We start from the raw sequence: 23,567 nt of genomic DNA, 5'->3' as shown, positions 1-23,567 counted from the left end.
AATATGCAATTGTAGGCCTAGTTATACATAGTATTGCATAAAATATGAGATGATGTTGGTTTAAATGTATAATTAAATGGTAGTACATTCTAAACCTTATTTGAGATTGAGAATTTTGTCAATGAATTTACTAAATTTAAGCATTTGATTACTTATGTAATTTCTGCACCACCAAATGGAATTGCAAAAATAAACTTTGTTTTTAAAACAGCTATTTTTGGATAAACTAACCCTTAATTGACAGCATGCACTCGAGCTGGCATTGACTTAATGACCAAAAGCATTTTATGTGCTTCATTGGAAGGAAGAAACTCACAAACTTACAAAATGCACTTGTGAGTCAACGCACAAAGGATTTACAATGGTCAAGTTACCAAGGTGTTACCATGGTCAATGTCACAAATACGCTGACTTGATTAATGACCTTGAAGTAGTGCTAATTATTTTCCAAAATCCTAAAAAGTTTGTTTATTTCCAGGTTTAAATTGAATATTGAATCCCAGATTTTCAACATAGACTTTTGAACCTCACCGCAGATACTTTGCAGTGCCATTGATGGACTTCGCATCATCTTAAATTGAGGTCATTCTGCAAAAACATTGACCCAATAAACTTGCAGTAAAGACTCAAGACTTCAGACACTGTGGTTTGCGTGTGGATGTGACTGGAAGTCCTCACTTCCCTTTGACAGCTTAACTCGCATTGCTGTCTACTCTGCTTTGCATTCAGTAACACTTCGTCTTGTCCGTCACGATGCACTGGACTCTTTCTACACGTGAATCGCTCTGGCCCCAGGACAGCCATTTTGTGGTGCTCTCTTAGCACTGTGTAGGGGCTTCAGGATCATTTTCATGTCAATGGCAGGCTATAAGACCTTCTGGGCGGTCTGATGGCGCTCCTGACATCTCATTACCTGCGAGCTGTGGCAGCAACTATAATACGGAATGGGTTGCCATGGCAGCTGTTATATAAACATTTGTGATGTAAAAAAAATGAATGAGTTGGCAATTTTTTCTTCAACTTAAATTTTAACTCTAATTGAAGACTATATAATGCATAAGCAACCACATTCCTTTCATGTCACCTCAAGTGTTTCACTTATTTTTATTTTGGGGGACATTATAGCTCTCTTACAGTGCCTCAAAGAGACCAATTAGAGTGGGAGTGAGACAGGAAAATAAAAGGCTTCATGGAACTTAAAGGCAAGCTATATAGTCTAATTATATAACATCTGAGGAAACCTGGGTAGCAGGGTGCAGGTTACAATGTTTTTTTTGTTTTTTTTTTGTTTTTTGTCAAAGCTGATATGTTTTTACTTTGTTTTGCCATCAAGTATTCACTGCTCCCTGGTTCTTTGCCATTTGCTTATGCTATTTTTTGTGTCACTCTTTCAGACATCCCAGAATGCTCATCAAAACAGGCCTGCTGGATGCCCACCTGTACTGCCTGAAGAGATCTGTGGTTGATTTCTTAGTAAACAACAAGTAAGTTGGCATTTCCCAATGCAACAATAATTTCACAACTCTCTTTATGTCTATCACTACACGACTTGCCGCCGGCGCTCTGCGACTCACAGTCTTGATTTTCGTCATGCTGGTGCGCACAATACAGGACTGTAGTGTCTCAACCACACGACCATTCGTCCCTGACCGTGGCCATGTGTACACTGGTATTACGATGCGTTTGGGTGATCCGACCACAATTTTACAAGCGAGACACATCACCTTTACACCTGATCGTCTCTTTTGACCACTTGTGTTCGGATTTCAAAATACATCAGTCATTACGTCTGTGTATTACAGAATGATTATAAAGTGCAAAAAAGTAAAACACGAGGAAGTGCTAAAAACTGGCACAAAGTTTTTGACGTTTAGAGCAGAATAGTTTAGAGAAGTAACTGTAACTGAGCTTCTAGTGTGCATGCTACTTATATCTGTGTCCCTATTGTGCATGTATATGCATTTGCTTTTCAATTTTCCAATCGTACACATTACCTTCGAAAAATCGGCTGTTATGGCTGCCTTTAGTGTCGCCCTGTTTCAACGGATTGCCCCAAATGCATCTTAAATTAAGATAACGAAATTCATTCACAAACTTGCGCAGTTTATTCTTGATGACATGTCAACAAACATGAAAGAATGGCTCGCGCTCCCGTTTTTGTGCTTATTAGCACCATATATATATATATATATATATATAAAAAGCAGCTGAAAATAAATTAAAACAGCGAGTAGGGAGATGTGGGTGATGTTTTATTTTATTTTCTAATTATTTTTGTCTCCTGTTACACAATACCTTGCTCTCCTTTTTCAACAAACATGAAAGAACGTCTCACACCTGTTTTTATGCTTATTTGCGCTAATTTGCAAAGGAACAAAATAATAAAAACAGCTGAAAATAATAAATACAGTAGGTAGGGATATGTGGGTGAAACTTTATTTTATTTTCTAATTATTTTTTGTCTTCTGCTTCCTAATGCCTTGCCCTTCTCTTGCGCTCTCTCTATATTTAATTGGTTTTGGTCTCTCACTAGTCGGGACAGTGTTCACACCTGATGACAAGATGTCTAGATTTCAAGCTGTTTTCAAAACTGTCATAGCTTCTGGGACTAGACTCAACATGTCGCAGGAGTGCACACACAACAGGACCATTCGTCGTGAGATCTAAGGCTTCTTGTCACAGGCCAGTCGCTGACTCAAAACATCAAAGGAGATGAGCTTGAGTCGTGTAATTATGGTGTTTTTGTTAGGACTTAGCTACTACTGCCATTTTGAACAGTCATCATAGAATAAATACGTGGAATTTTACAGTGAGTTTGTATATTTATGTATTAGTGTGTTTGTGTGGCTGTTAGTATGCATGCATTTTAGTAGAGAATATTATATTATATTATTAAAAATAAAAATAATATATAATAGACCAACTCCCAGTCAGCATATGGCCAAGTGATGTGGCTTGCGATCACTCACGCGTCGTCCATTAGAGGCACCTCGCAACAACACGTGCCAAGCAGCAAGATTCTAATACATATGGCATGCATAGTTTAAGGTTAGTGGTGGTTCGGGACAATATTTAATGAAAATTTAGACAAATTTGCAGAGCGATCCCAACTCTAATTCTAGCTGAAGGCAGAAGGATACGGAAGATGGGGCAAGTTGACCAGTCAGATGAAAGGGGCATTTCAGTGCCGCTCACATGTGCATATCAAATATTCAAGGCGTAAATAAAAATTTTAAACATTGAAGGAAAACAAAAATTGAGCCTTCCCCGCAATCTCGTTTATTCCTTTTTAAATAGAAAACGAAATGGTCAACAGGAAATGAGTTTGTGTCTGCTTATTTTATTTATCAGTGTTAAAACCAATAAAGAAAAAAACAAATTTTTAATTTTTCATTTTTGGGTTAAAAAAAGCAAAAAGAATGGATGCAAAAGTACACGGACTGCTAATTTCTTGCTTTTTTATTTTTTTCAACAAAACAAATTATCAAAAAAGCAAGCCGTTTTTAGTTTTTCGTCTATTTCTTTTGAATTGAATGACCAAAATTCAAAGCATAATTGATCTTTTGTTTTTTAATTTCAAAATGAAAAACAAATGAACCTTCCACGTACACGGACCTTCCTTGGAGGTGTTAAATTGTTTTACAATGTGCCACCTGAAAGCATAATGCTTGTCTGCACCTCCTGTGAATTAGGGGTCGGAGTTAGCAGGTGAATGTTAACCCTAATCTTATCTGACACTGAGTCTTTCTATGCCTTTAACTAGGTTGTAATTTTTTAAGATTAGTGAAATGATTAATTAATATTAGGGTGATAAGAGTATCAGGGTGGTCATTATAAATGTTTTTCCCCTGATGATGCTGCTTAATTAAATGAGTTTTATGTCGATTTACCCTCCTTAAAGACATAATGAAAGGACATTCGCAATGCATTTAACTTCTGTACTATAAAATATATATTTTTTTTTGTAAGTGAAAACAAATTGTGGGAAATAACTTATGTTTTATGATTTTAGATGTTTGATGTCATGATTTGATTGTGAAAATTAGGCTTTGATATTATTGGTGAATATGTTTTGCCTCTCACACCACTGGATTCATTAGCAGAAAGAAAACTGTGGCACAGTGAGTATTGTGTGTGCTCATTGGAACCCAAACTTGAGTCTGACTTATCTTCATCCTGTTCTCCATTTTCTTTTTTTCTTTTTTTTTTTTACAAACTGAATCAGAGGAGAAAGGTGATGCATTTTGATGACATTTTTCTAACACAAACTTTTTTCTTTAAAGTAATGCACACTGATAGTTCATGCAGAAAAACCAGGGACATTTACTTAAGCTGATGTATGTAATTTCTGTGCCACTAGCGTCACCAAACGGAATTTCATAAATAGATTCCAGAACCCCCCCACCTATGTAAAAGTAGGCAATGTTGCTGTGCTGGACTAGATGCTCAAACAAACAGAGGAATTTTTTAAAAGCATGACAGCCATAGTTTTACACTTTAATGAAATCAACCTACAAATGGTTTACTTAGTTGACTTTGCATATGAAGCTGAAAAAATTACACATCTGCTTTAAGAAAGTTAATAGGATCAATTTGGATTTCGTGCTGTCTTAAAGGAATTTTCTTCAGCCCGAAATCAGATTGTTAGTATTTGAAAATCACACTATATAATTTTTATATTTACGCCTTAATGGAAAAACAAAAAAATGCTCTCAGCGCTTCATTGCAAGCACCTTTTCAGCACCATTTTCACAAAGTTTTCACTCCATCTAGTCTTTCCCTCGAACGGCAGCGTCTCTAACCCTGCAGTCGCCCTGTGTCCTCTACAGTCCACCCCTTCATTCCTCCCTCAGCCCTCCATTCATGCTCTCCAATAGCCCTCTCTTCCCCTGCCCCTCCAGTCCCCTTTGTGCGCCTGTAACTGACATTGTGAGGCCGGGCAGCCCGCTGTAAAGTGGTGCCATGCATGGCGTCTCTTAGGTCCTCTCCCTCTCACAGACTTCAGAAAACCAAGCGGCTTCTCTCCGCTTTGACATTTTAATTTGCTCTCCCCCTGATATAAATATCATTTCATCTAATCTACCCCCAAAACCACCTCCTCTCCCTCTCCCCACTTTCTGTCATCAAAGTAGTTTGACTTTTTTATGCGGCCTTCTCTCTCTCGTTCAGATTCTTTTTTCTCCATCCCTCCCTCCCTCCATATCTCTCTCCCTCCGTCTCTCTCTTTCTCTCTCTCTCTCTCTCTCTCTCTCTCTCTGTTGCCTTGAGCCTGCAGTGCCATAGAGTACTGAAGGAGAAAATGGACATAGTAACTGTTGTTTCTCTCTCGGCATTCAGATGGAAATTCTAATCTTGCCTAAAAGAAAATAGGGAGAGAGAGGCTGATTTAAGGATGTGGCATAGATTCTGAATTTCTCAAGCTTATTGATTCCTCAAGCTTACATGTTTTCAAACCATAATTCAACAGTTTTAACCTTTTAGGAATCCATAAATTAAATAAAAACAACATTAAATTCTTTATTTGTGTTTTGTTTATTTTTTTCTGTTTTCTGTTTTATTTTATTTTTTGAGGGCATTGTACATTGGAAGAAACCCACATTGACCTGTACCATTATGAGAGGCCATGTCTTTTTTTTCCTGACAGTGCGTATGTAACACTTGATACTCTGTGTGGTAATATTTAGAGTAAATGACTAAAGCTAACGACTCAGTCACTTAACGACTCACAGTCTTTTGTTTTTGATCATGTTGGTGCGCACACTACACGACTGGGTGTATCAAATACAGGACCGTTCAATCCCCAACTTTTACAGCAGGTAATGAAGATGCGTTTTGGCTGATCCAGTCACAAGTAGACCTGGTCCTCTCTTTTGACCACTTGTGTTCGGATTTCAAGGGGAGAATCTCTGATGTATTCTGTCATGAATTCAATCATCTCATCAGTGTTTAACTGTATGATAATAAAGCATAGAAAGTAAAAAAATAAATTAAAAAAAGCGCTATAAACCAGTGCACCGTTTCTCATTATTATACTTTTATTTAATATGAATACAAACAAGATATTTAAAGCAGAATTCTGAGTTATTTTAGTGGAATACCTGATGTTTGTGCTTCTCATCTGTGTCAGCATGCGGATCTCAGGCATACTAAAGAAGTTCAGTGAGGTTCTTGTGCATGTGTAGGTAATTCCATTTTTCGATTGGACGGTTATTTCCTCTTAAATCCACACATAACCGCAGACGGATCAGACGGAATGCCAAAAACGCATCTTAGAGATGCGAGTAATTATAGAAAAAGTCTGCACATCCAACCCAACTTAAAAACAGGACACGGTGCAGCAATCTTAAAAAAAAAAAATCTAATAAAAAATAATAGATGTCTGCATACTGATATTATTTCTCCACATTTTACTCAGGAGTTTAAGGTTTCAAACTCTCAGGTTTTTTTGGTTTTTGCCTACACTGAGAGGTCTAAACTTAAACATTGCTGTTATTGAATAAAATTTGGAGCCTTAAAGAGATAATTCACCCCAAAATTAAAATTTTCTCACCCTCTTGCCACCCCAGGTGTGTATGACTTTCTATCTTCAGCAGAACACTTTTGAAGAAAAACAGAAAAATGTGCATCAGACCTGTGCATCTCCAAAAATCACAGACAGTCAGCATAAACGTCATCCATATAACTCCATTGGTTAAATGGGATACGATGGCTTTTTGTGTGAAAAAGATCAATATTTAAGTACTTTTTAACTATAAATCATCTCTATGAAATAAAAATTGACCATTTACTTTTTATTTAGTATCCAATCAATTCCCGATGGATAAAATCAAGTCCGCCCTTCATTTTTGTATAAATGGTGTGTTATAAATGAAAGAAAGTGTTTCGTTTGAATACTGCTACAGTAAATGATATAGTCTCTTTTATTAATGGGCTGCATTGTCAGATAACAGATATTTTTGTCTGAGTTGGAAATATGTCTGATTATGGAAGTAAAATGGGTTGCTACCACCGTTTCCTTAGACATGAGAGATTTTCCTTGTGGTTTTGGAACACTTTTTCATGTTGACTTTAAATACAATCTTATGTTAAATTCAGATTAATAGTTTTCTAACAAAATATATATTTTTTTCAATATGCTTACATTTACAGGTCTGTCAATTCAATCAGGGGAGAATTGGTGCCTTTTTTGGTACGTAAACAATTCTCAATGTCCACCAATTCCCCAAATCCTACAGATGATTCCGAAAAGATTCAGAAAAAACAGGATGTTCACGCTAATTTGGGTAAAATTCCTCTTGTATTGATTAACATTTGTCAACCGTTAAAAGAATGCTATGCTTACATAATAACCATTGACCTTTCATAAACTTATGGACGTGTTCACAGAGCTCTTGAACTGTAATAAAGACGAGGCCCTGCTGCAGCTTGCCCGAGAGAGGTCATGTTGGAACGATCACCGTGGAGACATGAGCGAGGCCTATCATGGCGGAAAGCTACGCTGCTACGTTCACATCATGGAGGAGGGCATGTGTTACCGTGTTAACACGCTTGCCGCTTATATAGAGGCCAACCGTGTGGTGAGACCAAATGATAGAACAGTTGTTATAAGTGCAGAGGCTAGAACATGCTTGGTTTTATTTGCACTGTTAAAAGGGTTGTCTCTGACAACCGTCAAATCTGTTGTTTGAGCTATATTGATTGCATTGAATTTGTTGTTTTCTACTGTCCCGCAGGTTCCCAAGATGTTTGAGGACCCTCCAATCCATCCGACAGCTGTGGTCTCAGAACTCTCCTTGGTGAGTCCTTTAAGCCCAAAGTATACCTTGCATACAGGACGTGCGATGCAAATTTCATCATCATCAGCAGAGAGATTGAGCACTGAATGCATGCAGCCAGATTGTTCTTACCGTGCATACTATGAATGCACAGAATGCACATGCGACTGGAATTATTTGCCCTAATTAGTTGAGCCGCTGCTGTCACGAAGAAGCACTAGAAGACGTAATCGCCACTAAACATCAGGAGACAAAGGTAGAAACAACAACAGCGGATATGCACATCAAGATCGTGTGTGTGAGGATGTCAGGACATACTTGCATTTGTGAAGGAATCGAGTGTGAAGGAATATAAAGACATCTTTATGGGTCTAAACTCCTAAAGAGAAATAGTCCAGTATTTCAAAGCAGTCAAAGCGTGCATGTGTCAACCGCCTGTTAAATGTTAAAAAGCTAAATGTAAAAAAAGCAGTCATAGCGTGCATGCGTCAACCGCCACAGTTAAATGAAGTATACTGGCGTTCGACTTTACGGATATGGATAAGCGTTTGCGTCAAAGCCAAAGTATACTTAGGGCTTAAGACATATCAATGAAACGATATTGGGCTGAAAGAGCCACCAAAAGTTACAGAAATTCCCCTTAATATCAAATCGTGGTGGCAAATATTTCTCCTTATTAGAAAAGGTTATTACTGACACTGTTCTTTTGTGTGCTTAAAAATACAAATATATTAAAGAATACACATGATATGGTAATTGGTATGGTAAATAAATCCAGTATGCTGTTTGAATAAATGACTGCATCTGTAAAATGGTGCCCTCTCTCTTATTTAGGTTGGAAGTGACAGCATTATTGGGCCATCTTGTCAGATATCAGACAAGACGTCAATCAAGCGTTCGACAATCGGCGCATCAACTACAATCAAGGAGAAGGTCAAGATAACCAACTCCATCATCATGAACGGTGTGACTATTGAAGAAGGGTAGGTGATCTCACCCAAGTTCATTCTGACTGCTTATGACAGCAACAGTGCCCAAACTAGTCTACTTACAAGATACATCTTGAGAGAGAGGATGTTGTAGGAGAGCATGTTTGATCATTATCTCTGCTTTCTTGTGATAAAAGGCTGAGACTGCAGTACAATGGGACATAAAATACAGCAATGTAGTGTTTTGTCAAGGTACTTGTTGAAATAAATAGCTTGTTACTGAAAAAGGCTAATCTACTGTCAGACATCTGAAAAATTGTGTTAATTTAGTAGTGAACCTACTTAGTCCAAAACATTCGATGGCACAACCACCTAAAATAACAAAAACTGTTATGTGTGAAATCTTTAACATAATACATAACATAACTTCTCACATATCACATTAATTACTCTGAAATGTGTACTGCTATCAGTTTAAATTAAATTAAATCCCTCAGGGATTGGTAGACTGGTTTGATTAGACATTCAGGTAAAGTAAAATATAATTTGTATATGGGAAAGTGATGCATAACATGTCCATATATTTGTTTATCAATTTCAAGATTTTAGGCTAAAATGTACAGTATATGAATATTTAAGGGAAAGTGTATGTCTTACATCCTTTAACTGGTTACAAGTATTTACCAATTTTTAAACACTTTTTGCCTTCACTAGTTAATTTTAAATGGTGCAACGGTGTGAAGTCTCAATGGTAACTTTAAAATAAGGCTTTATTTATTTAAATTATTAAATGCATTAGGTATCATTAAATATCCTTACAGTGGACAACACGTTTACAGCATTTATTAATCTTGATTAATGTTAATTTATGAAAATATATTTTTTAGATTTTAATTCATGTTAGTTCATAATGCATTAACTAATGTTAATGTATACAGCGTTTCATTTTAAAATGTGTATTATATGTTGAAATTAACATTATCCAATGCTGTAAAAGTATTGTTCATTTTAACTAATGTTATAATGTTAATATTGTTCATGTTAACTAATGGAGGTAATACAACCTTATTGTAAAGTGTTACCGCCTCAATTAATGTGCCCGTAAAAACCACATGCATTATAATTACAAAAGAATTACCAAAATTATGTATAAAATAGTTTTAGATGAGGTGCAGAATGTCAACTTCCCGTAAGTATTTCATGTCAACTACCCATATGTCATTAAAACATCTGCAAATTCATGCATATCTTCTGTTGTCCTGAAACACCCCCAGTCCAAGATGCTGACAAGAATGACATGTTGACTGTCTCTAGGTATTTAGTGGTCTGGATCTGATTTTTAGCATGTAAAGACCAAAGATCAGATATTGTCTGTTAGGTTAAAAGTACGCTTCAATTAGACATGATGTGCAGACAGTGCTGTGGACTGGCCACTTCTGCCTGTAGGCGGCGTGTCTGGGGGTGGCCACTGCTGCTTTTTGTTGTGTTGAGAAAAAACAGAAACTTGCGTTGTCAAACCATTAAAGGTGTTCACTGACCCTGAACAGGCCCCCAGTACAACAAGTTAACAGAAAAGTGATGAATGTAGATGTACTGATTCCCAAAGAAACAAGTGTCTCACTTCGTGTTACATGCATGACTAAAAGACGCTTCCTCATTCACATCTTGCTCAATTTCGCCGAACTCATTCGAGAGTTTTATTTGGATGGTTCTTTTCTGAGATCACACACTGTTGAATGAACAATGTATTTTTTCACCCCCTTTATCCAAAACAGTTTACATGTAAGCTGATTTGAGTTAATGGCTATCTTGCTTGCCATTGAGAACATAGAGTATAACATGAATTGTATCAGTTCAGCGAGGGATGGTAGGAAAAAGACTGTTATGTTGAGTTCGAAGGGAAGAGCTTTGCTCTAAACCAGTTCTTCCCTTAAGAAACCAAGCCCTGAGCCAGCATGGGGACCCTCATTTTCGAATTAGTCCGTGCATGAAAGAAAGAGTGAAAGAAATGATAGAGGAAGAGAAGAAAGGAACCGCTACTCTTTCAAAACATAAAAAATGTAAGAGCGGATTAGAAAATCCCTGGCATTTAAAAGCGCCACTTGCATTTTTCTGCCTTTTGTTTGCATGTAGGAGTAGTTGTTTACAAAATTCAGGAGGTTCGGGGTTGGGGGGTTATTATGGTGGTTTGTGGGGGGGGAGGTCACAGTGAGGAGGAGCATAGTGTCAGTAATTAGTGGTATTTCAGCACTGCATCTTTGGTGGTCTCTCTGTTTAAAACTCCAATCCTTGTAATCTCCCATATACCCCCTCTGTCTGGCCCACTCTCTCACTTTCTTCCAATCTCACACTCTCTCGCTCTCTCGGGCTTGTACACACCCGTGCACCTGAATAGAGCACCCTGTGTAGCTGCCAATAGAAACCAGCCTCTGTCAGCTATTACACGGCCTTGCTGTCTGACGCGCCTTGATCTGAAAGACAGGAGGACCTGTCCGCTGTCCCTGTTCCGTGAGCTAAAAATCTTGGAGTGCGTTTAATAAGACGTTGTGGTCGTTATAAATTGTGGTTCCCTATATGGCAGGTACAGCCAGGGAAAGTGTGAAATAACACTTCCTGTAGGTCCTATGACATCCGGACATTAAACCGCAGAACACACTTTGAAAGCAGCCCTAGAACGCACTCTCCTAGCAGCCTGGTGTTCGATGCTGTACGTCAGATGCTGATGTTGTTTTTAATATATATGCTAATGGTGCCTAAAGGAAAATAAAACAAGCCTGTTGAAAGCGCTGAGATATCAGGTTTCAGATTTGAGATGGAGGTGGTGGGGGGGATCCGAAGGAATGTTGTGGGGGAAGGAGGGAGGGTGTAAGAGGGTCGGGTGAGGAAAGGACAAGACCCTCTGCTGTGCAATTAGCAAAAAGACATGAAAGCAGAACACTCATGGTAAATATGTTTCACCGCAAGAGAGGGCAGAAAAAGTTAAGAGTTGGCACAGGCAATCCAAGTAAACATAAAACCATGCAAATAAAGTTTTATGGTGCCAAAGCGATCCCAGGAAAATATTATTCTTTGGATGGTGTAAACAGACAGCAGCACAGGGATGTGTGTGTTCATGGAAGTGTGTATTCGTCCAAGAGCACACAGTTCAAAGCTGGGCTCCACAGCACACAGCTGTCTACAACTCAGATACACAAATATCAGCCCTTTATTTTGCTCGGAAATGCATTACTGAGTGCAAAAAACTCCAGACATAAACTGAGGTTTTTCAAAGAAAAGTATTGTTGCAAATAAGCATTGCCAATGATTACTGATTCACTTCCTGTATTATGTAAATGTAGATGTTATTTATTGCATTATATCTTAAGTGTTAAGGGTAGAATGGTTTGGTTAGGACTCAGTAGAATGCTTTGGCCGACTGATCAGGGTTTTCCAATGGCCAATCCTAAAATCTTCAAAGTATAATGGCCAAAAATGAAAAATTGCAGAAATTCAATTTATTTCACAATATTTTCTTAAAATTCACTCAAATAAAAAATAAAAATAAAAATTGAAAACAAACGCAAAATGTGCATTATCCATAGATAAGACTGTCTGTAGATTTTGGATCTGACACAAGGCTGAACTAACCCTTCTGTTAATTGACCATGCAAACACTCAAAACAATTACTATTTGGTAGAACTTGATTCCATCACGGACAGTGGTTCCACATGTTTGAAATTAGTTTTCTTAAATTAAAATGACCATGTAATTTTAATTTAAATAGTTCAAGTAGAGGGAACCTAACTGAATAAAGTAAACCCAACACAATTTTACATGTCAAAATAACTCACACTCTTTTAGTGAGATGCTACCTAGTGACTGTAAATGTTAGAATGCTAAATACATGCTGGTGGGAAGCACTACTTAGTGCAACTGTTTCATTAAGATATGGTTAGCACAGCAATTGCTCAATGGATAAAGCAATATGCAGAATACTCCAAATGTATTGGTCCTCAACTTGGACTCAAACTCCACTCTTCACCATGATGGTAACCCCCAAAACTACAACAACAGAAATTCTTCTGAATCTCAACATAACAAAACATTAAACACTAACAAGTCTCCCCCTTTATATTCGTCTTGCACAAAGACACATAAAATAACACTTCATTTTAACATTTAAAATGACTTAGGACAGTGGTGGCTCAGCGGTTAAGGCTCTGGGTTACTGATCAGAAGGTCGGAGGTTCAAGCCCCAGCACCGCCAAGATGCCACTGTTGGGCCCTTGAGCAAGGCCCTTGACCCTATCTGCTCCAGGGGCGCCGTATCATGGCTGACCCTGCACTCTGACCCCAGCCTAGCTGGGATATGTGAAAAAGAATAATTTCACTGTATATGTGCAAATGTATAATGTGATAAATAAAGAAAATTATTATTAATTATTATTATTATTACTTGTCAATTCCATCCTGAGAACTCGAAATCCTCTGCCCAGTTTGGTTTAACCAACCAAAAAACATTCATGTTGTCCCAACGCAAATGGATTAAGCTGACAAGACACTTTTTTGGTTGAATCAACTCAGTTAATTTAAGTTCCCTTGGTTGCATAATTTTTTTTGAGTAGGACGAACATGGGAGGATTAAGGAAATCTAACAATAATGATTCTAAAAATATATTTTTATTTTTATTTATTAATTTTTTTTGAGTGTGGAATGGTTATCGGCTAATACCGATAATCTCAAAGTGGCCAAATATCAGCTGATTAATCAACCTGGCTGACTTATTACTAGTTACAGGATTCCCACAGTCATTGAAAACCTGGAATTATCAGGGGATTTTAAAATCGATTTCCAGTAACAACTAATAAAATCTTGAAAAAGTCTTGGAAATTTCTGTCATAAATGTATATTTTTCTTGTTATGCTCAGCTCTAAAATATTTTATCCACAAGAGATTGCTCTTTTTAAAAGCAATCTCCTTAAAATGATAAAAACTAACTAATAACTAACCCTAACTAATGATTGTTTTGATAATCAATTCATCTTTGATTATTTCTTAGATTAATCGCATAAAAAGCCTAATTTTATTTCCTATATTTTAATAAAATTGACTAATTAATTTTTTTTTACATTGTATGCAGGAACTCGCACATTCCCTCTGAACATATAACCCGTTACATGAGTTTTTTTTTTATATAAATATAAGGAACTCTGTATACAGTTACTGTTCTTATAAAATATGCTTTCTTATTATATGTCAGGTTTTAATTACAATTACATTTAAACCGTAATTTGATATCTAGCAACAAATGTTTATCATACTGCATAGTTTAATCAGAATGATTGCTCTCCCTTACTCTGTTGCGCTCATTTGAGTGACACAGATGCACACACACTTGCTGGGTCATTCAAGTTTAAGGGAGACTCGCTTGCGGTAAAGACAAATGGTTTGGCGAAATGGAAATACACGCATGATTTTGAATTCCTAACAATTACACTTTTTTTTTTTTTTTAATATAAAACCTAAAAAAAATTAAATGAAAGAAAATAGCTGCAAGTGTAAGTTATATGCAGGAGAAAATCAATTTAATTCATTAGTTATTGCAGCACTAAAAAAAACATTATCCAGTCTCCCAAACAGCTGGAAAAGGCTTTGTAAATGCCATGCAAATTCATTGGTCAAAAAGTGTGGGAACCCTTTAGTTAGGAAACAAAGAGTGCATAAAAGGGTCTCTGTCAATAGAATGTGTGTGATTGTTTATTGACACTATTGTCACACTCATCCAAGATTGCTCTCCTCCACCAGGTGTAACATTCTAGGTAGCGTGATCTGCAACAATGCTGTGATTGGACGTGGAGCTGACATCAAGTACTGTCTAGTAGGGAGCGGCCAAAGCGTCGAGCCAGAGGGTAAGAACGATTTGGTCTGGTGCACTGTGTGTTACAATATACATACAAAATACACACACTCTAAAGTTCTGCAGTTCTGTTGTGTGCATATTAAATCCAGCTTTTTGTGTTTGTGTGCGCTTTCACACCCAAGTCTGCCTTTTCGTTTGTGTGATCTTATGTGTGTTTTAATCTGTTTTAATAGCGTATTAAAACCTAAGCTTGTGTGTACAATTGAGCTTTATTTTTTTAATATGCTTAATCCTTGCAGTCTTAGATCACTGTGAAGTTTGTGTGTGTGTGTCTATTTGTGTGTCTCTGTTTGTGTGGCTTGAGGCTGTTGTATTCCGGGTGGTCTGCGTCTGGTCTCTAACCTCTCCATCAATGACAGTGCCTTAAGGCGGCCCTAAGATGTCCAGGACTGCCCGGTCTAATTGACTGAACAACAGGGTGTTACTGCCTCAACCAAACCCCACCACCAGCTCCCCCCTGCAACATTTCTATGTCTCCACCACCCCCAACCTCTCCATCATCACTTGAGCTGGACTCGATTAGTTGGCCATAACCTCTAAAAAAAAGTTTGGGCTTATTGAAGTGCTCCCTGAAATCCCAAATTACAAGATAGACCCCCTGTACTTCCCCCAACAGACACACACATACGTACACACACATACACACACACACACACCCCCCTCAGGCTTCACTGCTTAAAGCGCAACAAGAAACCACGATTCAAAGTTATCCCAGAAAAACACAGAGTAGAGGTTAGTGTAACCTATTATTTAAAAAGCGTTGCTTATAATAACTACAATAAATTCCTTCCAGTAGCCCTGGGGATGACACTTGTTCTTTTAAACGTAGACACACAAATTTAACGTTAACTCAAGAGAGAAATTTCTGTTCATTTAAGTACAGAGATGCTCCATGTTTTTGATGTCTTGACCCTCCTGAAATGGAAAGCATGATGTTCCTTTTGAGGTCAGGGCTAGAAAATAGAGACACTGAACACCTCTTATGGTTAAGGAATATTGCTTACAAATGTTGCCGTTAAAGCAAATGGGGGGGCAGAGAAGAAAAAAAACTTAAGAGATAATTGGCCTAAAAACACTGATGCAGATACAGTAATAATAATAATATAAAAAAACTCTCTAACATTGGCTGATACTTATATTGTCACTCAACAGATTTACATGCCATCTGGCCCCGGAGCCTTACATGTAAGCAAGGCCTTAATTACCTCGCCAAGCGTAATTAAGGACTCGCCTTAGGTTATCCAAGGTTATCTCAGAATCAAGATAATTTTTGCTCATTTGTCAGTTTAGGGAGTTCTAATGGTTCCACAGAGTTTCTAATATCTTCATCAGTAGACGAAGATGTGGAGCTATAGAGATCAAGATAGAATTCTTTAAAAGCATTATTAATATCATTGGCTGAGGTAAATATTTCACCACCAGCAGATTTCACTTTATATATCTAGCCAAAAGCTTCCTTGCTTTGTCCTCTGACTCAAAATATGACTTGCCCTGAATGGCCAAAACTCCACCTTCCATGACAAAATAGTATTATATCTGTATTTCAATCGGGTCAATTCTCTGAGGCCATCAGACGACATTCGGCACTTCAGCTCTGCCTTAGCACTTTTAATATTCCCTTCCAACTCCATGAGTTCTCGTGCTTTGGATTTTTTGATGAATGAGGCATACTGTATGATCCGACCCCCAAGAACCGCCTTAAGTGCCTCCCAAGCCATGCCCACAGAGGATACTGAGGACCAGTTGGTCTCCATATGGACATTGATTTTAGCCTTTAGAATTTGTTGGAATTCAGGATTTTACAAAAGGGATACATTAAAGCAGCAACTATATTATTTCTTTTTTTGATGTGGCAACACCTCTAAACTCACCAGTGTGTGATCTGCGACTAAAATGTTTCCAATTAAACAATCAACAACCGATGAAATGAGGAACTTAGATATAAAAAATAAAAAAGAAATCTATTCTAGAACAAATCTTATGGACTGATGAAAAAAAATGTATAGTCCATACCAGATGGGTTCAAAAGTCTCCAAATATCTGTAAGACCAATATTTTTACACATCCTGTGAAGCGTCACTGTTGCTCTAGGGGGCTTACACACTTTTGCTTCACTATGATCAAGGACTGAGTCCATCAAAAAATTAAAGTCTCCTCTCAATATTATATCATGAGGGGTGCCAATAAAAATAAATAAAAAATCAATAAAAAAAGCCCTTATCAACTTTAGGTGCGTAAATATTAGCCAAAATCAACCTTTGCCCCTGAATTTGTGCTAAAACAATAATGACTCTTCCTAATTTATCTTTAATCTGTTTGAGACATTTGAATTGTAGATGCTTACTTATCAATATAATGACTCCCCTGCTCTTACTTGAGCCAGCACTAAAGAAAACATGTCCACCCCATATCTTCCCAAATTTTTCAGCTTCCTGTGGGGAAAGATGCATTTCTGGAAGAAACACTATATCATATTTCTTACGTTTAAGAAAATAAATAACATTCCTTCTTTTTATGGGGTGCCCCAACCCATTCACATTCCAGGTGGAGAGAGACAATCCGCTCATATTAACTTTTGAAATATTAGAAAAAATAGATTGTGTCAAAAATAAAATTATAACGACTACATTCCAACATTAGTGTAACAATCAAACCCCGAACTTCCCCCAGAACCAAACAAACAGAAAAAATAAAAACGTGCACATTAACCCCGCGCATGACAGCGCCAACTGGCGTCCAGCATTGCCGACACGTTCATCAATTGACGTCGAATTTCCTTCACTTCACCGTCCAAATTGTCTCCTGGGCTTGCAACCTGCTGCTTGGGGGCTTCAGCTTGAGCACGTAAGTGTCTTTTAATATCTCTAGAGCCTGATGATTTTGAATTCTTTGACATATTGTCTTCCTAGAACAGTTAAGAATCAGGGTGTATCGAATCTCACTGGTTTATGACACAAAAAGTGTTAAAAACTAGCAAAGTGCGCAGTGCTCGCCGTTCACACGTCCGAACGTCGCATGGCACCACGTGACTCCGAAAAAAGTAATTTTTGATCAAATCTATACAGGCCCCATTTCCAGCAGCCATCACTCCAACACCTTATCCCTGAGTAATCATGCTAAATTGCTAATTTGGTACTAGAAAATCACTTGCCATTATGTCAAACATAGTTGAAAGCTATTTGGTTCGTTAAATGAAGCTTAACATTGTCTTTGTGTTTGTTTTTGAGTTGCCACAGTATGCAATAGACTGGCATGTCTTAAGGTCAATATTAGGTCAAATATGGCAAAAAAGAAAAAGCTTTCTCTAGAAACTCATCAGTCAATCATTGTTTTGAGGAATGAAGGCTATACAATGCTTGAAATTGCCAAAAAAACTGAAGATTTCATACAAAGGTGTACACTACAGTCTTCAAAGACAAAGGACAACTGGCTATAACAAGGACAGAAAGAGATGTGGAAGGCCCAGATGTACAACTAAACAAGAGGATTAGTACATCAGAGTCTCTAGTTTGAGAAATATATGTCCTCAGCTGACAGCTTCATTGAATTCTACCTGCTCAACACCAGTTTCGTGTACATCAGTAACGAGAAGACTCAGTGGTGCAGGCCTTATGGAAAGAATTGCAAAGAAAAAGCCACTTTTGAAACAGAAAAACAAAAAGAAAATGTTAGAGTGGGCAAAGAAACAGACATTGGACAACAGATAATTGGAAAAGAGTGTTATGGATCTTAACCCCATTGAGCTTTTGTGGGATCAGCTAGAATGTAAGCTGCGTAAGCAAGTGCTAAAGGAAGCGTGGGGTGAAATGTCACCTTAGTGGACAAAAACAAATTGGACAAACTGGCAGCTAGAATGCCAAGGATCTGCAAAGCTGTCATTGCTGCACATGGAGGATTTTTGGGATGAGAACTCTTTGAAGTAGTTTAATTTTTCAAATTGTAATAGTAATTTTTCATGTTATTAATGTCCTGACTATACATTGTGATCAGTTGAATGCCACTTTGGTGAATAAAAGTACCAATTTCTTTCCATAAGGGCAAAATCTGTACATTATTCCAAACTTTTGGCCACCAGTATAAGTACTTTTTTTTTTTAACTCCAAATCATACTTCCTTTTTTTTCACAGCAATGTGTTTGTGTATATATATATATATATATATATATATATATATATATATATATATATATATATATATATATATATTTATATTTATATTTATTAGGGCTGTCAGTCGATTAAAATTTTTAATCGGATTAATTACATGATGTGCTGATTTAATTAATCGCGATTACACCCAATTACCCCCAAAAGATCATTTAAAGTCATTATTGTGTTAGATGAGACAAGCATTGAATAGACATTACAAAAAGTAGCTTTAGAAAGAAATATATTTAATTTGATTCAACATAGAATTTATTACACTAACTTTTGGGCTACAATGTGGCCATAAATTTTTTTTTTTATTGAACATAAGCCTATCACTTAGGCTACAATAGTCACTTTTTGGCTACAATGTGGCCATAACAGTTTTTTTTTTAGTTTTTTTATTGAACATAAGCCTATCACTTAGGCTACAATGTGGCCATAACATTTTTTAAATTTTTATTTTATGTAACATAAGCCTACAATGGCCATAACAGAAACACAGCTAAACTGCCATCAGTTATTCTTGTTCAACCAGTTGCTAAGACAAACTAACTTGTTTACATTTTCTGAGTGTAAAGCTGCCCTCTTCTTTTGGACAATGTTGCCTGCCAGTGAGAATAGTATTTTACATGGTACAGAGGTTGCAGGGGTGGCCAGGTATTTGCGAGCTAAGGAAGACAGTTTAACATGGGCCCCTGCATGAGCTGACCACCACTGTAGAGGACACTCATCCATCGCAATACTGGGCTCAGCTTTATAGCGATGTAGAGCATTGCTAAGCCCATTTTCCTCCTCTGATTCTGAATCTGAACCCAGGAAGATTTTCCTCTTCTTTGCTGGCTCATGTTCTTCACAGGGTTGTGGAGTGTCTGTGCTGGGTCCTGCTGCTTCTAGCATCTTCTCGAGGCTGGACCACACCTTTTCTCTCTCTCTCCTCTTGGTAGGCACATTAAGTCCTTAAAACGTGGGTCAAGAGCTCAAGCCAACTTCAGCCATTCATTGTTCATGTCAACTTGCCGTTCAGCAAGGTCTTATTGAAGGCAGTCTTGAACCTTACCAAATAGGCTGGATCCTCACCAGAGACCTTCATTATATGGTAAAGATGGCAGAGTGCAGGCAGGACCACAGAGCATGAGACAAGCCTCAGCCCCAAGGAGTTCACTCACATACCTGCAGTGGAAGATAAATTAAATATGAACAATAAAGTTCTCTCACATTAAACTGACATCAGTTTATTTAATTTACATTTAATTTAGGCAAGGCAAGCTTATTTATTTAGCATCAACTTATATAGATTGATTCAAAATGTTTTATATTTTGTAGAGTTTTTAAAGCCTCAAGAGCTTAAAGACATTAAGGCATACTTATCTGTGAAGCTACTTTAAAAGCAAAAGTATATTGTGTAACACTGTACAATTAAAATTGAATCAAAAACAATGAAACATGCAAACAAAATAGGACATGTGATACTAATGAGGGGGGTGGGTGTGTGTTGCGGGCTTACCTGCATGGTCCAAGAAGGATCTGCAGCTTGTGCAGTTTGTCCCACTCAGCTGCGGTCGGCATGACTAATTTGTGGTTCTGCTGGATTAAAGTAACCTTAACAGCCTCTTGGTTCCTTAAGAGATGTGTGATCATTGCGAGCAATGAGTTCCACCTTGTTGAAACATCCTGTATCATTTGCTCTCTCTGTTGTCCAAGTGCTGTTTGCTGCTGATGTAGTTCCTCTGTATTAGCAGGACTGTGCTTAAAATGTCCTACAATTTTGCGACACTTTGTCAATGCATCAACAATCCCACTGTCAGAGAGACTAACAGTGATGGTCCTGTGCGACACAGGGCATGTGATCAAATGAAAGTTTTCTCGCTGCAGCAACCATGTTTCGAGTGCTGTCTGTTCCGATGGTGGTCAACTTATCTAGAATGCCTCACACCTCAGCCACTGTTAAGAACTGTTCGGCACATGCATCAGAATAGTGCCGTGTGACTGTTTTCAGTACCATTAAAGGGCTGAAGGTTCCAGTCACGGTTGATGAAGTGTGTAGTAACACCTAGATAGTTGTGATTACTGACCGAGGTCCAATGATCTCCGGTCAGGGCAACATATTTAGCTTGAGCCAATGCGTCCTCTTTTGATCTTTTTCGGTGTCATACAGCTGATTTATTTTCAAAACTACCGTACTTCTTGATGGTGGTTTGTAGCTTGTATCGGAGGACACAATTCGAAATGCTTCCATCAACCCCTTGTCTTCCACCATATTAACAGGCCTACAGTCTATAGCAATCCATTTAGCTATAGCATGCGTTAGTTTTTCCGATGTAGACTTACTAATTCTGTGCTGCCTGCCCTCGGTCAGTATGGTTTGGCAGAGCATGTTTGCTGTAGCAGCTGGGGTTGTGCTAACTAAAAGAGCTCACTAAAACATGCTTTGAGTTCAGGTGGTATGTCAGGCTAAAATTGCTTTGATGGTATGCAAATTCCTTATTGCAGACATTGGTCTTATCAGTGGTTCCATCTGGATGCGTTTTGAATTAAAAATTTCCCTTCAGAGGGCCAAGCAGCGTTTGGTCGTCGCCTTGCATCATGCTTGTCACTAAGCAGCTGCATGCAATGTAAGATGACGTACAGGTGTGGGGCGGGGTGCGTTAAATGCGTTAATTATTTTAACGCGTTATTTTTTCCATAATTAATCTCACCAAATGAATGCGTTAAATCGACAGCTCTAAAATGTGTGTGTGTGTGTATGTATATGTGTGTGTGTGTATGTATATATATATATATATATATATATATATATATATATATATATATATATATATACACACACACATACATACATATATACAATCTTAAATTATTATTATTATTATTATTTTATTTTATTTATTTTTTATTTATTTTTTGGCCTGAAAAAATGACCCAAATCTCCTTGAGACTCTCACAAACAATTTCCAGTCTTTCCTACCGTACATTTTTTTTTGATGCCTGATTTCACTTGAAGCCTTCCAAAATTCTAGATATGAACTTTAGCCTGAACACTTAAGAAAACAGTATAGGTTTATCCATAGGACATCAAGTCGGTTATCGCCATAACATAAAATAATCATAAGATATTGGTATCAGCCAAAATATCTATTTCTATTTCAGTGCATGCCTAAGTATCTGTGTATACCTGTAGTTTGTATGTCACATCTGACATCTTTACACTGGTAATCATCTCAACCAGCTGCTGAGTGATTAGACTTCTCTGAGTAGACTTTATAGCTGTTCCACTATGGTGGTCTTGTAGAAAACATCACACACACACACACACACACACACTCTTTCTCCTCTGTCTCATTCACTCTTACTCTTCTATTTGTGAGCTGTTTACCACTACTGGCTGCTCGCATGTGTTGGCCACAAAGGAGTGATAGTCATCTCATAAACTCTAGCTGAACACTTTCTCTGTAAGGTCCTGTGTTCTCAGCATCTTTGTCCTTGGGGGAATGAGTGTATTGGGTAATGGCTGCTAAAAGCATCACAGGCCCTGGAGATGGAGTTGTCTGTCCAAGACCACCCGGACTGTCGCTTTGCACTATGTTGTAAAGTGCAATAGATTTGCAGGTGTTACAGAGCCTGCTGACATGTACCTTTCCTCAAACAGTTTAGAGTCCCTTTTTCCAACCTTCCCAATCCATGTTCCTCCTCCCTCTCTCTCTCTCTCTCTCTCTCTCTCTGGCATAACACGCTCTATTTGCCTTTCCCCAAACTCAGAACACAAAAACAGTCTTTTGTGCAGATTCCTTTACACTAAAATATGTATTTATATGGATCATTAATCTTGCTTTCAAACGTTTAGTTTAGAACAACCGCATTTCTGCAAGAGGATATCAGCTTTTCCTTGGCTGAATGTGTATAAGCCTGACACATTTGTAAACTGTTTGCTTGTCAGTATGTGATGGAATGGCCCACAAGGGTATACAGTCCAGATAAACTTTATAAAAGTGTGCTCAAACTTGTTTTCCTGTCATTGATTCAGTGGAACAATCACTGATGCTGAAACAACTCTTGTGAATAAAGCCTGTGTTTAGATGTTTGAATCTTTACAGAACACACAGTTCATCTCCTTTGAGACACGACAGATGCCTTACAGCTCGTTTCTCAGAATCTTGTTCTCTCCCCTTACAGCTGAAAGAACCAATGATGTCATTGTTGGATCCGACCAGCTCATGGAGATCTAGAATGCTGGTGGAGATGGATTGGATCACAGGCCCTATGAAGTACAGACCAACAGGGATGGAAGAACCTACTTCCATGTGCATACCCCTTGCACAGGATCCATTTTTTATGTGTCCAAATAAAAGTGGATTTATTTATCTCAAGACTCTGTTTCTTCATTTCTGTTTCTTTTTCACTAGTTTGGTGGGTGCAGTCCCTTACAAAAAAGTACCATGATATTACCTGATATATATAATAATGAAATATGGTGATGTCATTTTTTTTTTTGGACATTAACATAATGGTAATACCATGGTACCTTATAGTACCATTTAAAGGAATAGTTCGCCCAAAATTAAAATTCTCTCAGTATTCACTTACGCTTATACCATCCCAGATATGTATGACTTTCTTCAGCAGAACACAAATTAAGATTTTTAGAAAAATGTTGAAGCTCTGTAGGTCCTTATAATGTAAGTAAACGGGTGCCATCAGGCTGCTGGCTATTTGACGGTCCAAAATGCATATTTAGGCAGCATAAAAGTAATCCACTCCACAGTAATGACTCCAGTCGATCAGTTTATGTCTTCTGAAGCAAATTGATAAGTTGGTGT

The 23,567-nt window shown here is 37.7% G+C and overlaps 1 protein-coding gene across 1 annotated transcript in view; it reads left to right on the top strand.

Moving 5' to 3' along the window:
- The window catches only part of eif2b3 (eukaryotic translation initiation factor 2B, subunit 3 gamma), a 51,710-nt gene extending 28,599 nt beyond the window's left edge, over positions 1-23,111 (top strand). The window contains exons 6-12 of the mRNA XM_051699191.1: positions 1,395-1,484; positions 7,150-7,283; positions 7,387-7,577; positions 7,734-7,796; positions 8,610-8,758; positions 14,491-14,594; positions 22,924-23,111. Of these exons, the coding sequence (XP_051555151.1) occupies positions 1,395-1,484; positions 7,150-7,283; positions 7,387-7,577; positions 7,734-7,796; positions 8,610-8,758; positions 14,491-14,594; positions 22,924-22,976 (784 nt within the window). The 3' untranslated portion in view covers positions 22,977-23,111. The remainder of the gene's footprint in view (positions 1-1,394; positions 1,485-7,149; positions 7,284-7,386; positions 7,578-7,733; positions 7,797-8,609; positions 8,759-14,490; positions 14,595-22,923) is intronic.
- The last annotated feature ends 456 nt before the right edge of the window (positions 23,112-23,567 follow it).

The sequence above is a fragment of the Myxocyprinus asiaticus genome, chromosome 5 (genome assembly GCF_019703515.2).
Source record: "Myxocyprinus asiaticus isolate MX2 ecotype Aquarium Trade chromosome 5, UBuf_Myxa_2, whole genome shotgun sequence".
NCBI lineage: Eukaryota > Metazoa > Chordata > Actinopteri > Cypriniformes > Catostomidae > Myxocyprinus > Myxocyprinus asiaticus.
Note: the sequence above shows the minus strand (reverse complement) of the source record. Positions and strands in the feature narration are given on the sequence as shown.